Source organism: Daldinia caldariorum (genome assembly GCF_022478825.1).
Source record: "Daldinia caldariorum strain CBS 122874 unplaced genomic scaffold F4812scaffold_21, whole genome shotgun sequence".
Classification (NCBI taxonomy): domain Eukaryota; kingdom Fungi; phylum Ascomycota; class Sordariomycetes; order Xylariales; family Hypoxylaceae; genus Daldinia; species Daldinia caldariorum.
Genome location: NW_025953057.1, coordinates 55 through 10,660, shown reverse-complemented (window position 1 = coordinate 10,660; position 10,606 = coordinate 55). Strand labels below are relative to the sequence as shown.

General features: G+C 46.0%; 3 protein-coding genes and 1 non-coding gene across 4 annotated transcripts; 1 reads left to right on the top strand and 3 right to left on the bottom strand.

Annotated features, from left to right (window-relative positions):
• Positions 1–56: 56 nt before the first annotated feature.
• F4812DRAFT_462874 (caffeine resistance protein) lies at positions 57–1,709 on the top strand (the record flags this gene model as incomplete). Its single annotated transcript, XM_047938112.1, has 3 exons — positions 57–666; positions 731–1,384; positions 1,465–1,709. 3 exons carry the CDS (start codon positions 57–59, stop codon positions 1,707–1,709), a joined length of 1,509 nt encoding a protein of 502 aa, XP_047786439.1.
• Positions 1,710–5,312: 3,603 nt separating this feature from the next.
• Positions 5,313–5,397, bottom strand: F4812DRAFT_t140. Its single transcript has one exon. It is a non-coding gene; the product is annotated as a tRNA-Gly (tRNA).
• A 262-nt stretch (positions 5,398–5,659) lies between these two features.
• Positions 5,660–7,360, bottom strand: F4812DRAFT_443439 (DUF1769-domain-containing protein). Its single transcript, XM_047935403.1, has 3 exons — positions 7,156–7,360; positions 6,193–7,104; positions 5,660–6,092 (listed from the first exon to the last, which is right to left on the bottom strand). The coding sequence occupies exons 2-3, from the start codon at positions 6,990–6,992 to the stop codon at positions 5,771–5,773; spliced, it is 1,122 nt and encodes a 373-aa protein (XP_047786438.1). The 5' UTR covers positions 6,993–7,104; positions 7,156–7,360; the 3' UTR covers positions 5,660–5,770.
• An 88-nt stretch (positions 7,361–7,448) lies between these two features.
• F4812DRAFT_443436 (uncharacterized protein) lies at positions 7,449–10,258 on the bottom strand. The gene is made up of 3 exons (XM_047935402.1): positions 9,271–10,258; positions 7,912–9,162; positions 7,449–7,857 (listed from the first exon to the last, which is right to left on the bottom strand). The coding sequence occupies exons 1-3, from the start codon at positions 9,596–9,598 to the stop codon at positions 7,733–7,735; spliced, it is 1,704 nt and encodes a 567-aa protein (XP_047786437.1). The 5' UTR covers positions 9,599–10,258; the 3' UTR covers positions 7,449–7,732.
• Between the last annotated feature and the right edge of the window lie 348 nt (positions 10,259–10,606).

Sequence of the window (10,606 nt, the reverse complement as noted above, 5' to 3'; positions counted from 1 at the left end):
TCTTATTAGAGATATCCTTTCGTATCTATTAGAGATTTATTATAAGACTTCCGGATATGGCATCTCCATCTCCAAAGAACCAAGATGATATCGAAGCTGCCCCGGACCCCGCTACACTAGAACTAGGCAAAATCCCAACACCTACGGCTACTACAATCAAAAACGATCGTGATCCCTTCCTCGTCACATTCGACCAGCCTTACGATGACGAGAACCCCTTGGACTGGCCGACAGGCCGTAAATGGATGGTAACCGATGTATTATCCGCCACGGGCTTCAATCGTATCATGGTCTCGACGATCATGGCCCCGGCGTTGTCAACGATTGCCAATGAGCTTAATATGAGCTCTACCGAGTCCGCTATGTCCCTCTCCATATATCTCTTAGCAACCGTTTTTGGTCCACCCCTTATTGGGCCCTTATCAGAAATATATGGTAGAAAGGTAATTTTACACACTTCGAATGTATGGTTCCTCGTTTGGAATATCGTCTGTGGCTTTGCCCCAACCAAGGGCACCCTCATTGCAGCCCGCTTCCTCGCAGGCTTTGGTGCTAGCGCCATCTATTCCCTAGCTGGTGGTGTTTTAGGTGATGTGTGGAGGCCTGAGCAAAGAGGTAGTTCTCTAGGAGTGTATTTAATCATTCCCCTACTAGGTGCGGCCGTTGGTAAGTGCCTCCCTTGTAATCCCGAAGACATCAAAGAGAATTAATTAAATTTTCCGTATCTTAGGTCCTATCATTGGCGGCTTTATGGCTGAAAGAACTACTTGGAGATGGATGTTTTGGGCCACGTCTGTATTTCAAGCCGTCATGATACTGGTCTCTTTCTTTAGTTTCCACGAGTCCTATGGACCATTAATACTCCGACGGCGTGCCCAGCGCCTTCGTAAAGAAACAGGAGAGAGTCGATACCATACCCAAGGTGAAATCATTGACGGAGATAGATCAGCCATAGCCATCATTGTGCGAACTTTAACACGACCACTTCGCCTCCTTATCCTCCATCCTATTATCCAAGTTTCAGCTGTTCTATCAGGATTCAACTATGGTATTTTATATGTTGTTCTTTCTACGTTCTCCACTCTTTTCACATCTCAGTATGGACAATCAGTCGAAATCAGTGGACTTCACTACATTGCCTGTTCACTTGGCGAATTAGCTGCCTCACAAGTCGGTGCGCCTTTGATGGACTATTTATACAAACGGCTACCTGCACATAAACAAGCACCAGAGTCTCGAATGCCATTAATGTTTCCCTCCATCATTATCACGTGGGCGGGTGCTTTGATATATGGGTGGACGGCTGCGTACCGACTTCATTGGATTATTGTTGATATCGGGGTGTTTATTATGTTGTTTGGTATGCAGTTGGGTGGCTTGCCCAGTATGTATCACTTATCACTTGACTCTCTCTCTCTGAACTGTCCTATGTCCATGAGTAATCGCTAACTTGAGACGCTTTAGTAACGGCATACGTTATTGACACGTATGGAGACCACACGAGTAGCGCTATGGCGGCACAGCAGTTCCTCAAGAGCCTGATGGCTTTCTTATTCCCATTATTTGCACCAAGCATGTATTCAAAACTTGGGTATGGCTGGGGTAATAGCGTGCTGGCGTTAGCTGGCTTGGTATTCTCAGTTCCGCTCCCAATATTCTTGTGGAAACATGGAGCAAGACTTAGGGCCAAAGCCGTTTCAACCTACTAAGGGTACCTTCCAAACTCTACCTCGTCACGCAGGCTGAGGTTACGTAACTGTAAAAGACTAGAAAGAACTATTTTGAAGTTATTCTAGAACATGCTTCCTCCTACCTTAGGTAGGTATATGTACCTAGTTTACATTAGGTAGATACCTTTTATGCCAGTTAACACATTACATCAATCTTAAAATCTCTATAACAACGTTTCATACTCTGACACCGAGACTGAAAACCAGCATTTCCTGACCATCATAATCACCAAAACACGTAGTAAAATTCATAATAAGCCATCTTCTGTTAATGAGTTATCACATCAAGCAACAAGTTTAATGGTCATAGGCTATTGTTCGGGCACCTAAGTTAGATGACAAGATGAAAAGGAAGGTTGACGTTGTAGAATTCCATAACCATTACTTCTACGTAAACTCCACAGCTCCTATCACAGCAGCAACTAGACATGTCCGTAACCTCTTCATGCCTTTCGAGCGCTCCTTAAGTGCCCTAATCAGGTGCCATGAGGCTTCATGCTTATGACGCAAGCTTACCATTACATGCCACGACGAAGGGACATAGTATGGTGGCCTATTATCTTGGATATTAGGTAATTAAGAGAGGAAAGGAGAAGGGCACCTCCTGGCCAGGGACTACCGAACTAATCCATGGAAGTACCATGTCACTATGAGCCTATCAGGTACCTAACGTAGGGAAGTGAACCAGAGTGTGCAGTTACCAAATTACTAAAGATAAAGAACATCGTGAGAATACCTGGAGGGGTCTTTCTTTCCACTTCTTTCCACTTTCTTTCCACGTAATGGAATGGGTAGAACTAATTAGGAAAGATGCTAAAGGGGTACCTACCTGATTTTTCTCTAGCTCCTACATCCTGGACATGGGCAACCACATACCATCACCGCGGTCACCTTCCTCTCCTTACATCCAAAGCCCTAATTTCCATGGCAATGGGGGTAGTTGCCTAAAGGGTTATGTGCCCTACTCTTTCCACAATAGCCAAAGTCATTCTACCCTTCTGACTATTTATATCTGGCCACACAACCACATCTTCTCCAACTTTTCATCTTCATTCTATCTTCCTTCTTTTCCTACCAACACCAATCATCCCAACACATGACACAACTCTATCATAACTGCCTACCTTAGGTAGGTATATTACTAAACCCTCACTCATAATTAATTAATTCCTTATTCCTTGGAACCTACCAATGTCACTCTACCTTCATTCAACTCACCTCACACCTTTCCTATCAACCTTCGCCACAAGGTTTTCACAGCCTTCTTCAAGGCTTTAAGGGGTTTCGTGGCTCTTCCTCTATTCACCATAATTCCACAATATTTCCGCTTCCGCTCCATAACATAAACTCATTGGTTATGAGATGTTCGATTTGGGTCGCCGTCGAGAAGAAAACCAGAAACGTGGCCTTGGCACCTACGAACAAAGCAATTGTCAAGTTCAACAATCTAAGCAACACTCTTCCTTGATTGCATTTCGTGTTGAGAACGAGTGGGATTATGGAATAATAGAACATTTTCATCGTTTATTACGGCGATGTCGTGTAAGTTCATTTCGTTATCGTCCCGGTTTACTATCCATACCGAGACCGAACTAACATTCATGTCTTCGATAGAACTAACTGCGAAAGCACATTCCAATCTATGATCGGTGTCTTCGTATTGATACACTGGCCTGGGTGTGGGGAGGTATGGGCCGGTCAATTGCCTATTGTGACTTCTCTGGGTTAGTATCCAGTCCTAAGGTCTACCTACTAGTGATGGTTTAACTAATATCTTCCAGCTATCACTTAAACATATTATTATAGCTGTCCCTAAACTGCCAACACTATTCAATCCTCCCTCTCAAGCCTGAGCCCCATCGTTGACTGTTCTTCAAACAATAGCTGAAGATCAAACATTTTCAGATATACACCCGACACATTCTCAACAGTAGAATATCTGGATATATTCAGGGAGAGCATTTATATCGGAATGAAACAGCCATGGCTTAAGGAACTGACCTAGCCTCTTTCACTATGGCGCTCAACATATTGGCTATATACCGCTAAATGACAATAGCAACAGGTACCATTAGTTTCACAAACACTAATATTCTAACTAGAGTAGAGGCACAGTCTTCCATCACTGCTTCTGGCGTTCATTCGAGCCGAAACTTCTTATTACGCCGCTCTTAGAATTGTTGCAAGTGCTCCGCATCAAGACTTCATTATGTTTAGACAAGATCGCAGGAGTGTGGAAAGCACTGATGATCAGCACAAGTGACAGCCGAGGGTGAGACGACAAAGGCGTCGCAATCTGCTCTGCTTGCAATAGGACGGACTATTAATCATCGTATTCACCAAAGGGCCACATTCATATTCTATTACCTTCCTTGACACGCCTGTTTTCACAGCTTGCTGAAAGCATTTCAGCGATGAGCAACAGGCAGCAAGCACTAAGCTGCATGCTACTATTAGAAGCCGCCAAACATGACATGCCTATCGCCGACTCACATCACATCACCAACGCATACCGCATCGCCGATACATGTTCTTGGTCTCACTCACAGCACGATACATCCAGGTGTTGTCCTTACAGTACGGCCGGATTTCATTGGTAGAAAGTTTAAGAGAAATGGTGGACCTTCCTGGGGGTTCGTAAATAACCAAGATGCCCCGCGAATGCCTGGGTCGTCCTATTACCTATCCACTGGTGCCATCATATAAAGGATCTGATGATTCCTATAAGGGCTTTTATGTCTATTTGCCGAACTCTTTGATGATATTCCTAGAGGAGATATTCGTGGATCTGGACAGCGAACGGCATCTTGGGAAGAAGAAGATTTAGCGTCTAATACGTTCTTCGGTTATATCTTACCTTGAAAAGACACAAAGGATGCGCTGTACTGATATTTCCTCCACGTGGCGCTCATACAGCGCGTCGCGACGGCGAGGATTGTACGCATTTTCCGGGTTGTTAAACCGCTAGGGGTAAGGAGATATAGCCTCGGTGGGTGGTTGCCCTGCACATTGATTGACATGATCTACGATGACGAGAGCAGCAACGAGGTCAACGAAGAGGGTATTTGCGTCTTCTTCTGGTTATGAAGGACTATCTACGATAATCGTGAAACCAAGATACTGGTAGATAGACATTACTAGACTGTCTCAACTATTACATATACAACACCGAATATTATATTTAACCCCCAAATTAATTATGCCTTGAATACCTGTAGAGCTCCGAGTAAGAACACGATTCTTCGAAATATCTATCCAGAGCACTTTAACAATTAATCTTAACCTTTAAACTGAGGTAAATTATGTTGCAGATAACCCCGTCCTAAAACATACGCTTTATGATTACTTACGGTTGAGGCTATCGTGGGTTAGATTCATCTCACTCAGCCTACCCAGGTAATACCTACCTACTGCACTTCAATCTTCCACTAGAAGTTTGACATGGGGAATTCTTTCCTCTTAGCTACTGGATTGATATTATAAAAACACGTAATGACCATGTAGCCTTTTATTCAAGGAAGAAAAGCAGACGAAAAAAAAACCCGACCCATCTCAATGAGGAATCGCAGGACGTGATGATGATGCAACCTCCGGGAATCGAACCCGGGTCTCAAGCTAACAACCGAATGATGGAAGGCTTGAATGATAGCCATTACACTAAGATTGCATGTTTTCCCCTGAGGGTATTGCGGGATATATCGTGTAAACAAAACGCAGCCAATCACCGCTGAGAGTCGAATGGCGCTTAGTAGAAGGGAAGGGTCGGGTCGGGTCTAGAACGCGAGTGGGTTTGACGATGGAGCCAGGGTGATCTAGGTAGGAGGTAGTGGATATGCATATCTGATAACTAAGTGAAGATTGGATGTTAGAGAGAGGTAGATGATAGATAAAAAATCGTAATTTAAGTCATGCTTTGAAGGAAAGAAATATTTGAGCGATGAAGTTTTTCTGTTTCTATATATCGAGTATCTAGGTACCTAAGGTAGTTGGACTTGATATGTACCTTCTATCTAACATCTAACCGTCAAGTGTCATCTAATCTAATCCACCCTATCATTCCCCTGCCGCGCGCCACCATCCTCACCACCAACATCCAACCCCTCAAATTTCTTGCGGGCCTCCTCGTACCCGTCGTCTTTCTTCACATCCTCAGTCGTTGTCGTCTCCATGTCAGGTATCTTCCCCGCTTCTTTCACCATCTCCTTATCCAGCTCCGTGGCTTCCAGCGCCGCCGGCTTGAGGGACCCGTCCTCGTTGACGTCTTCCTTGCGGTAGAGCGTGAAGACCACGACCAGGTAGGTCTCGCCCGTCGCCCGGTTCCGCAGCGTGTATCTAAGGGTGTGTGAGCGCTTCGGCTGGGACCTAGATGGCGGTTGGGAAGACGTGAATGAGAAAGGGCCATTCCAAAACAAAAGAACACACACAATGACGTGGGGGGGGAAGAGGGAGGGGTTTCCCTTACCGTAAACGTTCGCCGTCCCAATACTTCATGATCGGCAAAGTGAAGCCAGGTAATCGCAGGTTAAACTCGCTGAAATCCAGGTACGGGTTGAAAAAGTCCAAGCAGTAAGTCTTGCCGTACCGGAATAACCACCTGCTCTTGTTCGCGGGCTTCAGGGCCCACTTCATGCGGTCCTTCGCCGCCGCCGGAACCCCGAGGGCTTCTCGCTCTTTTAGGCCGTCTTCGTCGCCGCCTTCCTCGACCCACAGCCCGCCCTTCTCGGGATCGAACTCCCCTGGCCCGATGTGGATAGCGTTGAAAGACGAAAGCGCCGGCCCGTAGAGATACGGCTGATCCGCGTACGCGTCGCCCTCGAGACCGGGGTCGATCCACCATTTCACGATGTTCATCGCGTAGTTAAAACCAGGCGGTAAGCGGTCTCTAATCGGATGGTCGAAGTCATTGCCGAACTGGAGATCTTCCCCCGATATGCCGTTTATCGGTTCTTCATCAGAATCATCCTCGCCGGCAGACGGAGACGACGACCTAGATGTGTCGTTGGAAGGCCTCTTGGGGGAAAACCGGATTGCTATGCTGTACTGATCATTGCTGGAAGCGTGAGGCTCGTGGGAGAAATAAGGAGACGTGGTAGGCGAATTCCTCGGCAGACCCCGGTAGTTTTGCACGCGAACATTGAGATCAATGTCGACTAGGTCACTGCTAATCTTAACTGGCTCGTGCGTGTTGACTGGAACTACGACGTGCCGATCCGGGTCGTAATCCGACCCAGCGGTTACTTGAATGATATATTTCTCAGCCATGACGGAGCCTATTTTTGTCTCGATTTCACATAAGCCCTAAGCCTCGAGCCTCGAGGCCAGCACAGGCTAATAATATTCAGCTCTGTGGTGTAGCAAGGCTAACAAAATTGAGCTATTTCTACATCAATAGCGTTCAATTTAGAAGTCAACAGACAGATTAGACCTTTTTTTTTTTTTGCCGCAATCGCGTGCCAATAAGTAAACTAAATGATCCAGTAGGCTGGTTATCAGAGAAGGATAGCGATGGTTTGAGTAATAAAGGAATTTCGGGGCTTCGCTTTATAGTCTTTCTAAAGAACGGCAATTTATAAAATTAAAACAGTAGAGCTGAGAAGAAGTAGATCATCGTCGATATCGCAACAGGTAATATTTGCTAGATTGGAATTTAGATGATGGCCGATGACGTCGCTAAGGCAAAACCAGGGTTTAAAAGCACAGACCATAGCTTATTTAATGGACCTACCATATGCGAATTCCACCTGAGAAGTACCTTAGGAGCTACCGAGGTAAACTTCGGGTTTAGATATAATGCCATAGATAGGCTATCAATGATGCTATATATTTGCTTAATCATGATATAATGGTACCTAGGTAGATACATATGTGTGAACAGAGGCAAGGGGTTGAGCAATGGGGATTGACCGCCGAAGAATGTGACGGTTTAATATATAACACACACTGATTCCTAGGAGACTATGTACTCGAGAAAATAATATATACGTTTGTTGTAGCAGCGAGGGCTACTTGGGTACGAGGAATTGGTCAATATCAACTCTTTCGAAGAAGCTAATGTGGCCGAAGCCAACCCAGTATTGTGCTAGGCGATTGTAGGACAGCAAGAGGAGCTGCGACTCGATATATCTATCTGCAGATGATTTAGTAAAAATAATACGACGAATGGTATGATTGGATATCTCACCATTAGAAAATCCCATATGAGCAATGTGACCTTTGCTTCTTACGACTCTGGCACCCTCGAATGGTGGCTGCTTAGCAGTACCTAACATCCCATTGTCGCCTAGATCATCTGCAACAAAAGTAAACTCGCCTCTAGGTACGTTGACGTCGCCTGTTAACTTGACTGCTTCTAGACGCCCGCGGTACACACGTTCGTGACGAAAACGTTGCTCAAACTCCGAATCTGTCTCGCCTTGAAGCCGTTCCAAGGGCATGTGCCCCATCTCGTCGTCGGGCTGGTTGATCAACAAGAATTCACAGCCGTGCCCGCTATAATCGCCAACCCATATTCCTCTCCAGGGTTTCTCGGCCGTTGGAGTATACAAGATAGGATCAAGAGTTGAGTAAGTTACTAGTTCCTCAGCAGCATGCACGCCAAGAGTTGGTGGTCCCATCTCCATCCATCGCCTAATGCGGAAGGTTTGGTCTGACGCTTCCGAACGGTTATGCGGCTGCCACATTGCCGATGTCGACCTCGTGTAATTTACCGATGTTGCAAGCGGATGAACACCCGTCGGTTGTCCTGTCACACGATGGCGGGCTGGAATGGTAGGAGGAGGCCAGACGTAACCGTAAGGAAAATCTTCTGTCATACGGCCATCTAGGGCAGACTTGCTAAGCGGCTTGGCCAGGAGGAAGTTGCTGAATCGAGGATCTGTCCCGCTATGAATGCGCATTGGCTGCTCCGAGAAAGAGTGTCTCAAGGATGAAGATGGTACATCCAGCTGTAATACAGGCTTGTCAAGGTGCAGCTTTACCGTGGGCTCGAAGTAATGGATGTGGACCGCTTGGTCAGCACCCCACGGTTCACTCCCATCCCTGTTACGTGTAGCGAGCATTTGATAGCCTTCAATACAGCCTCGTCGTTCGTCATAACGGATGATGATTATTTGGCCGGTCAACTCGCGATCACAAAACCATAACTTGTGCTTCGTTAGAAACCAGTATGGGTCATGCGATATATAGAGCTCGCGCCAGCTTTGACACGGGTACGGAGAGGAGATACGATTCACTGGAAGATTCGATAGTACGTGCCGTCTCCACTGCGTATCAGAGTTGGCATGATTTCGTAGAGAACGACAGACTCGGGAAACGGTGGCTAGCTCTAAAGGAGCAAGCCAGGAAAATATCGCGTCAATTAATTCGGGAGGTAGATTGAGTATAGGACATATGTCGGGATTCCTGCTTAAAGACGAAGGAGCGGGACTCAAATCTGTTGGTAACAGTCAGCTAATGATCCTTGGGATTCGGGATTCCCAAAGAAAAGACCCCGACGCCGCTATGGTTTATAATATAAGACTGGAGGCATGGATTCACGAACCTCGGCTTGCCGCGCTTGTACTACGTCGCTGTAGAGGAATACCAAGATCCTCGTCTAAGTCGGGACCGAGCATCTTACGGCGGTCCGCCGTACCGTAGCGTAGATCATGATCGGGTACGGTTTTAACAATGAGGACATGCTCTTCAATTTCGGGATTTAATCCTCCGTACGTGACAGCGGGATTGTGGATGTTCACCGTGTAAGTTGAGGTGGAACCCGTTGGACCTGTTGGACCTGTTGAACCTGACGCTTCATTATCTTCATTGTCTTCATTGACTGCTGCTGTACTGTTGCTGGACCTTGGATGCCAGATACGTTCTTGGGACATTTTGACGACTTCCGCAGCGGAACCTAAACGCACAGATAGGTAATAATTTAATTCGGTGGATCTATTTGACAAGGATATTCGCCACGTGGGTGGAGAGTTGAAGGGTTGAAAAACCCAGACTTGACTGTGGATAGAGATGATTTAATGAGATCTGAATCGTGAATAGTGAATAATTCTAAGCACATCGATTTCCTCGAGTCTTTTTCTGTTCCCACCCTTCACATCCGGATATATTTAGCTCCTAGTCGCGCACAGCTGACGAGCGCAAGACGTCGATTAAAAAGATTAAGAATAGGGAGGAAGATATGTTGTTATCATAATGACGGTATGTTAAGTAAAGGTAGGTAAAGTATTGGCAGGTTCAAGCCCGATATAGATGGGAGTTAGCGCTCATCTGTTCACATGTAAAGTGAACGTGATTCCACGGCGGCGGTTAATAGGAATAGAGTTTAGAGTTGGTAAAATCATCGAATTAATCTTCTTGGCTGTCCAAGTATCTACCTATCAGGTAAGGTACCTTGGTAAATATTATTTAAAGGGGATGGGGACTTTCGGAGAGGGGTTTTCCAATGAATTATTGACACGGACTCTGTGTTGTATATATGGAGGTGCTTGACCAGAGAAAATAAATTCGTATAGGAGTTGAGTTGTTCGGAATTTATTGAAGGAGTCGGAATACAACCGGTCTTATTACTGCTGCAATCGCTGTAATCGATGCAATCGCACTGACCCACCGGATTGGGACCTTCCCGGTCCCACTTACAACCCAACTGGACGGACTCACCTACCTTAGCTGCTTAGGTACCTCCTAAGGTATCCCCCGAGGACCCAAACAGGGGTCAGTAAACTGAACCATAGAAGCAAAATCTCGCTACCAGCCGTTTTCGCTCAGAGCTGTTCGGGAAGTAGCTTGAATGGCCAGTTTTTGTCACTGCTTTAAGCACAAGCCATATTCAACGGAGAATCTATTCAACACTGCCTTTTGATACGTCAAATTCTTATCCTGGG

Excerpts from the sequence above, each read along its gene's own strand:
- F4812DRAFT_443436 (XM_047935402.1), bottom strand. The coding sequence starts at position 9,598 with ATGTCCCAAGAACGTATCTGGCATCCAAGGTCCAGCAACAGTACAGCA. Across the intron at positions 9,163-9,270 it reads TACAAGCGCGGCAAGCCGAG|ATTTGAGTCCCGCTCCTTCG; the intron begins GTTCGTGAATCC and ends TGTTACCAACAG. Across the intron at positions 7,858-7,911 it reads TCATATGGGATTTTCTAATG|ATAGATATATCGAGTCGCAG; the intron begins GTGAGATATCCA and ends AATCATCTGCAG.
- F4812DRAFT_443439 (XM_047935403.1), bottom strand. The coding sequence starts at position 6,992 with ATGGCTGAGAAATATATCATTCAAGTAACCGCTGGGTCGGATTACGAC. Across the intron at positions 6,093-6,192 it reads TGGGACGGCGAACGTTTACG|GTCCCAGCCGAAGCGCTCAC; the intron begins GTAAGGGAAACC and ends ACCGCCATCTAG.